This window comes from Apis florea, unplaced genomic scaffold (assembly GCF_048593485.1).
Source record: "Apis florea isolate Af1SG1 unplaced genomic scaffold, ASM4859348v1 contig_2411_pilon, whole genome shotgun sequence".
NCBI lineage: Eukaryota > Metazoa > Arthropoda > Insecta > Hymenoptera > Apidae > Apis > Apis florea.
The window spans coordinates 1,863,570-1,876,720 of NW_028256580.1; the positions used below are offsets into that span (position 1 = coordinate 1,863,570).

General features: G+C 21.5%; 4 protein-coding genes and 2 long non-coding RNA genes across 11 annotated transcripts; 3 read left to right on the forward strand and 3 right to left on the reverse strand.

Moving 5' to 3' along the window:
• The first annotated feature begins 861 nt into the window (after nucleotides 1-861).
• LOC100868793 (uncharacterized) lies at nucleotides 862-3,475 on the forward strand. Of its 5 annotated transcripts, none has more exons than XR_015291294.1 (3): nucleotides 876-1,733; nucleotides 2,458-2,991; nucleotides 3,074-3,475. XR_015291294.1 is itself a non-coding variant. In XM_003691782.4 (3 exons), the coding sequence occupies exons 2-3, from the start codon at nucleotides 1,568-1,570 to the stop codon at nucleotides 2,907-2,909; spliced, it is 618 nt and encodes a 205-aa protein (XP_003691830.2). In that variant the 5' UTR covers nucleotides 1,110-1,422; nucleotides 1,525-1,567; the 3' UTR covers nucleotides 2,910-3,475. The 5 variants fall into 5 exon arrangements, 3 of the variants coding, with proteins under 3 accessions (XP_086761255.1, XP_003691830.2, XP_086761257.1); XR_015291293.1 differs by having other exon boundaries at nucleotides 2,443-2,991; nucleotides 3,074-3,109; XM_003691782.4 differs by having other exon boundaries at nucleotides 1,110-1,422; nucleotides 1,525-1,733; nucleotides 2,458-3,475.
• On the reverse strand, nucleotides 2,285-3,529 carry LOC147658024 (uncharacterized). The gene is made up of 3 exons (XR_015291295.1): nucleotides 3,324-3,529; nucleotides 2,632-3,052; nucleotides 2,285-2,570 (listed from the first exon to the last, which is right to left on the reverse strand). It is a non-coding gene; the product is annotated as an uncharacterized LOC147658024 (long non-coding RNA).
• Nucleotides 3,530-3,550: 21 nt separating this feature from the next.
• Eaf (ELL-associated factor) lies at nucleotides 3,551-6,255 on the forward strand. 2 transcript variants are annotated; one of them, XM_012484088.3, is made up of 6 exons: nucleotides 3,551-4,172; nucleotides 4,345-4,576; nucleotides 4,648-4,890; nucleotides 5,116-5,402; nucleotides 5,473-5,575; nucleotides 5,646-6,255. In XM_012484088.3, exons 1-5 carry the CDS (start codon nucleotides 4,022-4,024, stop codon nucleotides 5,571-5,573), a joined length of 1,014 nt encoding a protein of 337 aa, XP_012339542.1. In that variant the 5' UTR covers nucleotides 3,551-4,021; the 3' UTR covers nucleotides 5,574-5,575; nucleotides 5,646-6,255. The 2 variants fall into 2 exon arrangements, with proteins under 2 accessions (XP_012339542.1, XP_086761254.1); XM_086905128.1 differs by having other exon boundaries at nucleotides 5,473-6,255.
• Nucleotides 6,189-9,401, reverse strand: Chpf (Chondroitin polymerizing factor). The gene is made up of 6 exons (XM_003691776.4): nucleotides 8,686-9,401; nucleotides 8,301-8,608; nucleotides 7,504-8,094; nucleotides 7,144-7,419; nucleotides 6,889-7,072; nucleotides 6,189-6,794 (listed from the first exon to the last, which is right to left on the reverse strand). The coding sequence occupies exons 1-6, from the start codon at nucleotides 9,329-9,331 to the stop codon at nucleotides 6,484-6,486; spliced, it is 2,316 nt and encodes a 771-aa protein (XP_003691824.2). The 5' UTR covers nucleotides 9,332-9,401; the 3' UTR covers nucleotides 6,189-6,483.
• Nucleotides 9,402-9,515: 114 nt separating this feature from the next.
• Nucleotides 9,516-10,504, reverse strand: LOC147658025 (uncharacterized). The gene is made up of 3 exons (XR_015291296.1): nucleotides 10,338-10,504; nucleotides 10,023-10,131; nucleotides 9,516-9,863 (listed from the first exon to the last, which is right to left on the reverse strand). It is a non-coding gene; the product is annotated as an uncharacterized LOC147658025 (long non-coding RNA).
• On the forward strand, nucleotides 10,503-12,953 carry ECSIT (evolutionarily conserved signaling intermediate in Toll pathway, mitochondrial). Its single transcript, XM_031915237.2, has 2 exons — nucleotides 10,503-12,436; nucleotides 12,612-12,953. Exons 1-2 carry the CDS (start codon nucleotides 11,569-11,571, stop codon nucleotides 12,899-12,901), a joined length of 1,158 nt encoding a protein of 385 aa, XP_031771097.1. The 5' UTR covers nucleotides 10,503-11,568; the 3' UTR covers nucleotides 12,902-12,953.
• The last annotated feature ends 198 nt before the right edge of the window (nucleotides 12,954-13,151 follow it).

Here is a 13,151-nt window from a genome sequence, read left to right on the forward strand (position 1 = left end):
CTTAAAAAATAAAAAGCATGAATTGCAATTCATAAATCATTGATAAATTTTTTTATAATACCATCAGTAAAATTGAAATTTCTAGTATAAAAGTTTGTATAAAATTTAGCATAGTGTAATGATTTTATATTGAATGCGCACGAACATTTTCTGCGATTACAAGTTGTCAAGGGTAAAAATACTGCAGTACTACTGCAAAACTTCTAATAAAAGCGTCAACGCTTCACGTCAATGATGTATTGTCAGGCACATCATTTTGAATGAAAGAAAGACGTTGACCTCCATCATATCTCTTCTCCTTTTTTGTGCAAAATTTACTATTATATATCCCATTTACTTAAAAAATCTTTTGAATAAACGCCAAAACTTATATTTAATCTTATATTCTAATCTTATATTTTATTTTATATATATAATTATAGTTATTTATATTAAGTATATATTTCCTTTATTTCCTTTATCATCACTTTTTATAATATTTATTTTATTCATATTATATAAAACATATTATAAAACATATATTATATTCTTAAACATTATTAAAATAAATAATAAAGGAAAATATAATTCATAAAATTATTTTTATAATTCATAAACTTTTATTTTCTTTATTCTTAAAAAAGAAATCATCTATTTTTTTATAATAAAATTTGTATTATTGTATAAATTTGTATAATACATTGTAATAATAAAAATTTAATAAAAATGTTATACAAAAAATTTTTATGAAGTTTATTAACTTAAATAATTAGTTTTAAATTTATTAAGTTTATACTTATATGATAGTTAAAATATGTAATGAAAGTAGCTTTGCCAGGTTTTATATTTTGAGGGTTGGATATCATTCTCATTTAAAAGTAATAGAAAGAGAAAAAGTTAACTCGAAGTAACATGATGCGATTGCTATACTATCTATTGCATATTAAAATATGTTTCATGCAGCTATAAAATATGATTTTTACGATCATAATACTAAATAATTTTTGTCATCATCGCATTATGATTGAATTTGATATCATAACATACGATGTTACGACAACGAAAATCATGATATTTAATATCGCATGAAAAAGTATCTTATTAATACGGCTTTCGATATACAGCTTAGTAATGGCTTAGTATATATAGTAGAATGGCTAGCTACTTCTTCCCTAGTTAACTTTTTCTCTTTCTATTACTTCCAAATGTGATATCAGACTCTGATATAAAATCTTATTTAACAAGGCTGAGTGATTGATCATTTAAAAATTTAAATGATATTACATAATAGATTTATTATCGTTTATTAAATAGAATACAATGTTCATACTGCTATCTATATTTATATTATAATGAAATTGAACAAATTCGGAAAGATACGTACAAATTATTAAGAAATAATGTTTAATTACTTAAGATCTAATTATATATAACCTTACTTAGGTATTAATAAATTATAAAAGAAATATGACCTGTGTTAATTAAACGTAAAGGCATTTCTTTATGTTGCATGGAAATTTTTATCAAATTTAATATATTATTCAGAATAATTAAGTCAAAAAACACAGTATCTGTGGATGATCAAAAGATGACCATGATTTGTTCGAGCAGCATATTAGCACATTTAGTGAAGCTTTTTGTGACACTTTGTTGTATGAGAATTCTCAATAATACATATGATAAAACAAGTATTTGGTCCTTTCGTGCCTTTCAAATTCTACTTTCACATGCCATAGTGGGAGCATTCAGATTTGGTAAGAATATATTTTGTGATAATTAAGTATTTGCATAGCATATTTTTAAAGCAATATTATTTATATAGAATCTCCTAATAATATATCTTATTAATGAGTTAATAAAAGTCAAACTAAAGATTAATTAATATGAAACTAAAGGAAGTATATTTAATTTTTAAATATAAAACTTAAAAAATAAAATAATCTTAAAATCCTGAATAAATAAAATAATCCTAATAAATTGTTATCTATGAAATATATAAGAAATAATTATATAAAAATATCCCTTATTTAATAATTATTTATATTTTTTTAAATAAATTTTTTACTGATATATTTATCTAATTAAATATTATTAGAATTAATATAATAATACTAATTTTATTTATGTTTTAAATATATATATATATAATATAAATTCTAAAATCTTATAAATTCTTAATATTACTTATTATAATATTACAAATAATATTTTATATTTTTATTATTTATACTTTAGTATTATAATGAAATCTCATAAAGATAAATGTAGATAAACAATAACAATAATAAATTAAATTTATAATAAATATAAACAAATTTGACATTTTATATTTTTATGAACAGAGATTTATAGAGATATTTTCAAATTCTATGTATAAAAGCAATTAATTCATATTATAAAATATAGCAACAATAATAATAATATATTTATAATATAAAATATATTATGTTTATATTATTTTAGCAATGTTACTTCCAGGAGCTCCACTTTTTATATCAGCAACTAATATAATAAAATATTTAAGAATCTTTTATGATTGGTACTCCAAGATAGTGGATGTTATATTATTGGCATTGTTTACTGGTAGTATCCTGCAAGGATATGGGATTAGTGAAAAAATCCGACTTATAATACTTTCATTGGGCATCTTACCAGTACTTTTTCATTTACAACCAAAGCGAAAAGAAAACCAAATAAGAAGACATCAATTATTAATAAATATTACTACTACTTTGCAATTGTTAATGATTATGTTGATTGGTTTGAGAAACAATAATTACAATGTTATTAGTTTAGTTATGTCGTATATATTTGAACGTTTTTTTATTGATGAATTTTGTTATTATTATGATATTCCAAGTACTGATCTAACTCAATATTCTCTCTGTTTTGTAGAAATTTTTATGGTTTTGACATTGAATGAGATGTAAATGATAAAAATATAATATACCTTTTATGCTAGGTTCATAATGATGCTAATAAATAACTGGAGAGCAGATCAAACAATTACAGGTTTGTTTGCTCGCAGTTTTTGGATAATTTGATTTTTATATATATCTTTTTGTAAAAATATCTAGAAAATATTTATTTATAGCCGTATATTTAATAATAAAAAAAAATTATAATAAAAGAAGTCAATATTGATAAAAAAAAAATTTTTTACACGAAAAGCAAATATAATAAAACAATGAACAATTAATATTTATTAAAAAATAAAAGTTAAATAAAGACTTAAAAACTTTACTAATCCATCGTATGAAAATTATGAGAAATTACTTAACATAATTGAACTTTAGTTACATTATACAAACATATATATGGTTTGAATTTGTGAGCAGATTTACCGTTTTCCGAATAAACATTTTTATGTTCATTAATCAATTCATGCTGAATGTTTGCTGTTCACAAAAATATTTATTGTTAACGAAAATAATTTGCAAAGAGCAGTATGAATGCAGCATTATATATTTATGAAAATAAAATTTATATATAATTATTTTGAATTTATAAATCTTATATGATAAATTCCCTAAAATCATAAAATGAAAATTTCTAGTAAGTAGAAATTTCTAGAATGTTGAAAAATTACTAGTATTAATACAAAGTACGTAAACTTTTTATGTGAATAGAAAATTAAATTTCTTAATAAAGTATTTTAAACAATTTTATTTTGTTCGAATTTGTATATTATAATACTAAATTCAATGTTATGATAATATGACAATATTATGACAAATGGCGGTAATATCGTGTGAAAACGTATCTTAATTACACATCCGGGTAGATGGCGTGGCAATCGCCTTGTGTTACTTCCTCCAGCTTTCTCCCCCTTTATTATTCTTAAATGAGTGTGACGTCAGATCTTGCAAATACAGAATCTTCTTGTCTGGTAAGGCTGACTGATTATATCCATATTTTGCCAAAATAACGAATAAAACGTTCGGTAATAAATCTCAATTGCTCGTGAATTCTATATATAATATTGCCTTTAACATCTGATTTATTAAAATTCTTAAAAGAAAGAATAATAAAATAATATTCAATGAAATCAGTTACTTCACTCGCGGAAACAAATTTTCAAGGAATCGGACGTGATATGGCTGAGCGGCTTGGTTTGGGTTCTGAAATACGGGAACTCAAATTAGGACCAAGCTTTACAAATAATAGGTCAACAGCATTTCATACTTTAAAATGTTAGTATATAAATTTCTTTATAAATTTATAATCCAAATTTATAGATATATTTTCAATTATTTTATTTTATATTATTATATATTCGAAAAAATACAAGAAATATAGTGATTGTTAATATTGTATACATATAATTGATTAATAAGTAATTAATAAATGTAATATTGATTATAGATGATTTTAAACCAGCAAGTGTTGATGTTTCCAAAGTAGCAAGGGTTGATGTTGGAACAAACAATATGATGACAGTTACTGTTCCACATTTAGATGGTGCCGGAATTCCTCATACTATATTTAAAGGTTCTCAAAGGCCTTACCATAAGGAATGCGTTTTGATAATTGATAGGGTTACTGGAGAAATTACATTGGAGAAATTAACAGCAAATATCCAAGTAAAAAAAACCAGGTATGTAATTATAAAATATATTTTATAAAATATATTGAATTACAACATGTACGTATTATATTGTATTTTAGAACAGAACCAAAGTCTCAATCACATTTAGGAATTTCTGGAGGTAATAACAGTAATAGTAGCAATAGACCCATAACTCCAGTAGAAACTAAAAAAAGTCCTACACATGGAAGAACCACAACAAGGTCAAAAGTTATTAGTGGTAAAAAGAGAGAACCTAGTATTCAATTACATCCAAAACAATATAGCCCTCATAGAGTTTCTCCATACCATGGCAAAAGTCCACCTTCTACTTCAACTAATAGGTACTAAATATATTTTAAATGCAAAGAAGTATTAGAAAATTTTGATTTTATTTTTTTTTTTTATAATTGAAATATTTTTAATTTTTTTTAATACTTTTAATTTAAATCAAAATTAAAATGTTTTTTAAAAATATATAAACTAATTTGAAATCTTGGTTATATAGTAATGTTATAATAATATATTAAGATTTTTTTTAAACTTATTAAAAACACACAGAATTTTAGTTCACCAGTGCAACCATCAGCGGCACATTCAGCATTGGCCAGTTTGCCAATGATTGGTTCTGATAATGATGACTGTCCTTTAACATCAACTGGATCATTTTCAACTGTTACAAATTGTATACCTTCGAGGTCATCATGTACAAATAATACTATTATGAAGCCTCCTATAACTATGGATTTATCTAGTGATGAAGGTGCTCTTAGTGATTCTACTTCAAGTAGTTCTACAGAGAGTTCAGATAGTGATTCAGACACTGAAAATATTCCAGTTTTAACAGGAACTAATGGTATATTTTCAATTATTTTTATTAATCTTTATTGTAAATATAAATAATTTTTTTTTATGTTTCTTTTTAGGACATTTAAATAGTACTGCTTCATCCCCCACATGCTTAATGCCAGATAATCTTCTGAATGATGATTTACAATTATCAGAATCAGAATCTGATAGTACCTAATGGTAACATATATTTAATTATATATAATTTTTTATATATTAAAACATATTTCTATTGAATAGTGATTTTCAGGATTAAAAAAAGATCTTTTAAAGATCTTTTTTCTCCAAAAAATTTATTTTTTCAATATTTTATTTTCTGTTATATTGAAAGATTTAGACAGAAATAGAACAATTCAATTTTACTTCACATTATACATAGGGAAACATGTATAGTAAACTTGATAGCATCTTCCAGATATTCTGTGTTGAAGTAAGTTATAATACACAAATGTTTTGCTTTTTATGCAAAAAATATATGAAATATGTAATGAATAGTAATATACTGTATTATTTATAAGGTATTAAGGGATTGTACAATTATTACTGACTAATATTTATAATATAATTATATGATATCTCCTTATTTTCTTATGTTATAAAAATCTTGCCAAAATATTTTAATATATTTTGTAGGAAACTGGCAAATGTTACATAGAAATTATAATTTTCAATTTGATTATTTTTTAAATCTAAATATTGTATGTAGTATATATTTCTTTACAATCTTCTTATAAGTATAAAATTATACATTATGTTATGATATGTTATGAAAAACAAAAAAATTAAACGATTGTATTATTTACAAAATATTTATTTAAATAAAATATATAAATTTAATAAAATATTCATTATAATACAAATCTCTTATTATATTCACACACACACATAATATATATATATTTTTATTAATCTTTATTATATATAATATTATATATAATATATATAAAAATTTTAATATAAATTTTTATGTCAAATATAACAATTAACTTTTTCAAAATTACTTGAATTTTTCTATATAAGCTATAAAATCATTTTTATATCAAAATAATATATTTGATAATACTTTTCATAGCATTTGCATACACAATTTATGCTAGTAAACTATGTTTATAAGTTTGATAATCTAGAATCAATCTAGCAAGTTGACTACGTCGACCTAAATAACGACTTTTTAATTGTGTACAAAACATGTTGATATTATTAGTATTATCGGCACAGGTAATGTTTGTATACCTTACTTTAAGAGCTGGTTCAATTGCGCGTAAAGTGTGCACATTACTGAAAGAAACAAACATTTCGAACAAAGAACTAACAGGAATATTTTGTGAGAGTTTTAATATCGACAAAATATCTCGATCAGAATGTATTATTGGAATGCTAGCCTCAATAGTTTTTCTCACTGCAAAAAAAAAAATAAACTTATTATTTATAATTATTCTAAGATGGAAAAGAAAACCTATGAAATAAAAAAGAAATCATAAAAATATACATACTAATATTGTAGTCTCTGACGTAAAATGCGATATTATTAAAATTATATTCGTCATATTTTCCATAATTTCGATTAATATCTGTACTAAGTTTTTTTACATCATTTATATGAATTATATCAGGATGGTATTCAATGAAAGGTATTGGACTAAATATTTGATATTGATTAATAGTATTCATACGAACCTAAATATTAAATGATTGATTAATTTTGAAGTTTTTTTAAATAATAATAATTTTTTTAATAATGCACATACTCTATTTAAATAATCCAATCGAAGTTGTATTCCTGTTTCAACAAAAAGTATCAAACTTTCAGATGTAAACTTTCTTATACATAAATCTGTAACAGCAATATTCAGCAATTGATTTGTTTTAACAGATGTTACAATATTTGGTAAACGTATAGAAAGCCAAGTAATTTTTGATTGCTGTTTTTTATATTTTTCAGCTAAAAATAGTGCATATTGTTTAATCTCATAATATATATCTTCTCGACCTTTTGATGCGGAGTCAAAATTATATAAGAGAACCTAAATAATAACTCAACAATATTAAAAAATATATATATATATATAAAAGATTTTCTAAAATAATATCTAGCAAAAAATACCAACCATCATAAGAAAAGTTTTATACTTTTTTTCCATACAATCTAAAGCATATTGCTCCAAAAAATTCAATGCATCCTGTTTCTTTGATGAATTTATGATTAATATTATATTTATTCTAGTATTTTCTGTTACATATGGAACGGGCAAAATTTCAACTTTACCAAGTGGTTTACACACTTCAATTCTCTTTCTTAATGTTTTCTTGGTACTAATATTGATAAATTCTAAATCTAATATATAATCCATTCCTCGAGATGCATCAAATCTTTGATACCCATTCAACAATTTATTGAATTTTAATGTAATTTGATTATTAAAAATAATATTAACGACTGTAATATTAATTATTCGATCTATATCAAATTTAACATCGGTTTTTAATTCTTGTATGGTTGAAAAATCAGTATTCAAAAATAGATGAGTTTGATTAAAATATGTCCATCGTAAAATATCGAAACGTCCAATGGCATTATTTCCTGGTTGATTACCAATGGGCCAAGAAACGTTACGTTGTTGTAGAGGACCTAAATTTTGCATATTTAAAATTGTTTTTCGAATATTTAAAATTTTTTTTTGGATCTCAATAGTTTTTATCTAAAACCATTAATGAATAAAAAATATAATTTATTCCCTTAAACCTCAAATTATATTATAATATATTATGTACAATTATATAATTATAAATATATATATATATATATATATATATATATATAATAATTATACATACAATAGTCAATATAATAATATTTATTTATATATATAAAATAATTAATTTTTAATATATATAAAAAACTTACTGTTGCAAAATATGTATTCAATTTATAAACAAATAGATGATCATATATTGGATATATTACAAGTGAATTTAGAAATTCTTCATTTCTAACTAATTCTTTCAAATTTTGTTCAAATAAGAATGTTGGTTTCAACTTGGTATACAAAAATTTTTGTCCTTGTATATGATTAGAACAAGGTATTGAGATAGAATGAACAATACATCGTCCAAAATTAATGTCATCTGAATCAGAATAAGCATTTTTCACACACCAATCTAAATTATTTTTTAATTCTTGTATTACTGAATTACTCAAAAGAATTCCTGAATCTGAAAATTGTAACAATTTATTATTAATGAAATATTAAATAAAGCAATGTTGTAAGGTAATGTATAAATTAATTTACCCAAAGAACAATAAGTTGAAATATCTCCAAGAACACCCACATGAACATTTTGACTTACACTAATCTTATTAACAAATTCTACTAATTTTTTAACATTGATGTAGCTTATATCTTTGATTAAAAAATAGTAATCATAATTCTCCAAATAATTATCAATTATATATTTCATTGTATGAAATGGCTTTAAAATTGTTCTAGTATCTGTAAATCCTACTATACCAGGAAGAGTAACATTAGGTTTTGTACCTTCAGGTATAGAAATAAAGTATCGTATTTTATCCACAATATGAGCAACTGTTTTATTAATTGCTGTGTCTCTACTATATAAATATTGTTGACTTGTTATGACTCCTATAAATAATTTCTCTCTAATTCCAAGTTCAGTGGAATAATATCTTGGACGTACTAATGTTTTAGATACTTTTTGTGCTTGTTGAGGTTTATTATTAATATTTATTTTTGGTTCATATTCATCTAAATCTTCTTGATAATTTAAATAATGTATTAAATACTCTGTATTTCCATCATAATTATCTATATTAGCTGGTATCAACATTATACTAAGACTTAAGCCTATGCTAATTCCAATTATTAAATATATATTTGCCCAACAATGGGTTAAAAATATTTTTAGCATAGGATTCATTTTTTAATAATATTTAATCATGTGCAATGAATATAAATAATATAATATTTATTGATAATTATTGAGAATAATATAATATTTATTATAAAAAATAAATATTTCTTTCTTTCATAATTCAATTTTATATTATGTTAAATTTTTATTTTTTATTATTTATTAAATATACAAATAATTAAATTAAATATTATATGCACAAATCGAATTTTATTATCTTTAATAGTGATCTATAATGTAAAATTTAGTAACATTATTAAAATTACTATTCTACTATTCATAAATTAATTTATTGTAAAAATAAATTACTTACACATTATATTTGTTAAATAAAATTAGAAAAATAATTTTATTATTCATTAACGATGTTTTAATATTTATATGATAATTTTCTTAATAATATTTTTCGTTTCTTAATAATAAATAATATATGACATGTGATATGATAATTTAAATTTATAATATTCGTTCTCTATTAAATTAAATACAATATTTATATTATATTATAATATATATATATATATTTATAACAACGATTCTGAAAAAAACATTCATTAATTTTCTACAAAAATGTTTTAATACTAATAGTATTATAATAAAATATTAATTTATTATAATATTATTTAAGTTTATTGTAATAGATATTGTTTATTCATCTGCATTTATTCAAAATATATAAGATTGAGAATAGACCTACATTCAATGCATATTTTTTTTTATTTCAAAGACACTAAAATTTTTTATCATTTTAGTGTCTTTATTTTAGAGTGTCATTTTTTTATAGTATTTCAAGATTTCTCTTATTGCTGAAATAAACATATAAAAATATATATAAATCCTGCTAAAATATTTGCATAAATATTATAAGATATAATTTATGAAATAGATCTAAAGAATCTATTTTGTAAAATTGAGAATATAATATTTATATTTTTTATATTAAAGGTTAAGACACATTCTAATTTTTAAAAAAAAGCAATTAAAGAGTCAATTAATTCAATTAATTCCGTACCTCGTTTGTAATTATATGCAGAACAAGTATAGACAAGAAAAATAAATGGTAGAAAAAGGACAGAAATTTATTAAAAATCTGGAAATCAGCGCCATCTCTATCATAACTGAAATATATAAGAAAAGGACAGAAAATAATAGGAAAAAGATAGAAATAGGGTAAAACTTGATCAATGCCATCTTTTGAATGTTAAAGAATCATCCTACTAAAAATATTCAAAATTGATCTTCAATTTTATTCTACGTGTTTTTAAAGAAATATCTTTAATCTTCGAGAAATGATATTAATTATTAATTCTTATTTTTTCTTCTATTGTTTTCTATTTTTTTCTTTATGTATTTCATTTATAAACACTCAGAAAATAATTTCAATATTTTATCATGATTGTTGGGAGAGCGACATAAAAGTGATAATAAATAAAGCGTGTTACTTGTATGGAAGAGAATATATTTTTTTTCTATATTTTAAAACATAGTTTAAATATAAGATACATGGTAACTAATTAATAAAGATTTATCAATAAAAGAATTTTTTTGTCTTAAATTTATTATTTAATTATATACATTATATCTAAAAAGTTGTTAGAAGTTGCTTAAATACACTAAATTAAAAAATTATTAGTTTGACTATTTAATATTAAAAAACTTCCTTTTTGATGATTGATTGTATAAAGAAGTGCTATTTTATCCTACTTTTATTTTTTCATCATTCATACTGTTCATTTGTATTCTGCAAAATTTATGCGCTCAAGACATGGTTCTATTAATACTTATAAATATCCAATATATATATAATATATAACAATATTTATAAGAGAATTTATTAACGAAATTATTTTTAAAATCTATAAATTTTATCAATTTTTGATTAAATTGAATATAATTATTCACTTATCATTTTAAATCGTAGAAAATACTATTCTGATTTTTTACGCAATCGGTATTTCAGAACATGAAATACAAATACATAGTCTTAAATGTTAAGTTTTTTTATGTTAAAAAATATTCTTACAATCAAATTTTATTGATATTGGATATTAATTAATAAATTGATATTGAAATTTATATAAATATTAATTTATTTACAATGTTACTTATACGTATATATATTATCGAATTTATTAATTGTACTAAAAAGGTTATACAAGAAAAACAGTGATAATTATTATATATTTTTATATATTTATAAATTAATTTTAGTAAATATTACAAAATTTAAACAAATTAATAATATGAATACATTAATAAGAAATATTACTTCATCAAATAAATTTTTAATAATTAAAAAACATAAAAATATACGATCAGCTATTGTTAATAATCTTCATATGAAACATATTTTATATAATAAAAATGAATCTGACAGTGAAATTATACCTTATCGTTTTAATGTGAAAAGAAAAGAGAAAGAAACTTTCTTGGAAATTATACGTATATATGAAAAAGAAGATTGTACTAGAAAAGGACAATTGCAATTTATTTTAACTGCTTTAAAATATATGGATGAATTTGGTGTAAATAAAGATTTAGAAACATATAAGGCATTGTTTAATATATTTCCAAAAGGAAAATATATACCAGAAAATAAATATCAAAATATGTTTTACCATTATCCAAAACATCAAGATATAGCTCTACATTTACTTAACAAGATGGAAAAAAATTTTGTGATACCTGATTATGAGATGCAACAAATGATTATAAATACTTTTGGTAATAAGGGTTTAGTTATAAAAAAGTGTTGGAGCATATTTTATTGGCTTCCAAAGTTCTCTCAATTAAATCCTTGGCCAATACCCAAACCGTTACCAATAGATCCAAAAGAACTTGCTGAATTTGCAATAGCAAAAATGTCTTGTGTAGATGTACAAGCTAATACTATTATATATAAAACAAAAGATGTACCTGATGCAATTGATGATACATGGATTGTATCTTCTATGAGTAGATCACAACAAGAACTTCTTGCAGTACAACCAACTAATAAATCATTGACTGTGGAAGGTCCTTTTATGATATGGGTCGATAAATATTGTATTGATTATTTTGTATTAAAAGGAGATCCAATAGAAAGAGAAGTCATTTATGAAGACTATGATGGTAAAAGAAAAAAAATTTTACAGTTTTATGTTAAATAGTACATTATTATATTATGCTATAATAACATATAATATTATCTAATAGTAATATTATAATATATTATAATATATAATATTAACAATAATATAGTTATATATTAAGTAATGAAAAATATATATATATATATTATTTTTAGATGTATCTCATTTGCAAATTCCATTTTGGGAAAAATATCACTTTAAAATACCTGTTACTATACATGAACAAGAAGATGGGGTATATTATGCAATTTGTGCTACAGGTACATCTTCCAAAGATTCCCTATTATCATGGATAAGATGTCTACAAAAAATAAATCCCATTTTAGAAAAAATACCAATAACATTTAAAATAAAATCATTTTCAAATCAACAATTATATATTGAAAATAATAAAATATCTAATAAAAAAGAAATATCTAAAGATAAAAATGTAATAGAAAAATAGTTATGTAAATAAATTCTGACTGTAAATAAATTTATTTGTACAGCAATAAAAATAATATTTATTTTTAATATGATTTTTTTTAAAGAAAAGTTTTTGTATATGAATTAAAATAATGTGGATTCAATTTTGATTAAAAATAACATCAACATTAATATTCAATATGAATATTTATAATAAAATATTTTCGTATCAATACTTTAAAATAAATTTTTTGACCTCATTTATATATATATAGAATCGAATTTATATG

Bases quoted from the DNA above. Each gene is read 5' to 3' on its own strand.
- LOC100868793 (XM_086905129.1), top strand. From the start codon at position 1,490: ATGGAAATTTTTATCAAATTTAATATATTATTCAGAATAATTAAGTCA. The intron at 1,734-2,442 runs GTAAGAATATAT...ATATTATTTTAG, and splicing joins AGTGGGAGCATTCAGATTTG to CAATGTTACTTCCAGGAGCT.
- Eaf (XM_086905128.1), top strand. From the start codon at position 4,022: ATGAAATCAGTTACTTCACTCGCGGAAACAAATTTTCAAGGAATCGGA. The intron at 4,173-4,344 runs GTTAGTATATAA...TATTGATTATAG, and splicing joins AGCATTTCATACTTTAAAAT to ATGATTTTAAACCAGCAAGT. The intron at 4,891-5,115 runs GTACTAAATATA...ACAGAATTTTAG, and splicing joins CCTTCTACTTCAACTAATAG to TTCACCAGTGCAACCATCAG.
- Chpf (XM_003691776.4), bottom strand. From the start codon at position 9,331: ATGAATCCTATGCTAAAAATATTTTTAACCCATTGTTGGGCAAATATA. The intron at 7,073-7,143 runs GTATGTGCATTA...TTTAATATTTAG, and splicing joins GATTGGATTATTTAAATAGA to GTTCGTATGAATACTATTAA. The intron at 6,795-6,888 runs GTATGTATATTT...TTTTTTTTGCAG, and splicing joins CGTCAGAGACTACAATATTA to TGAGAAAAACTATTGAGGCT.
- ECSIT (XM_031915237.2), top strand. From the start codon at position 11,569: ATGAATACATTAATAAGAAATATTACTTCATCAAATAAATTTTTAATA. The intron at 12,437-12,611 runs GTAAAAGAAAAA...TATTATTTTTAG, and splicing joins CATTTATGAAGACTATGATG to ATGTATCTCATTTGCAAATT.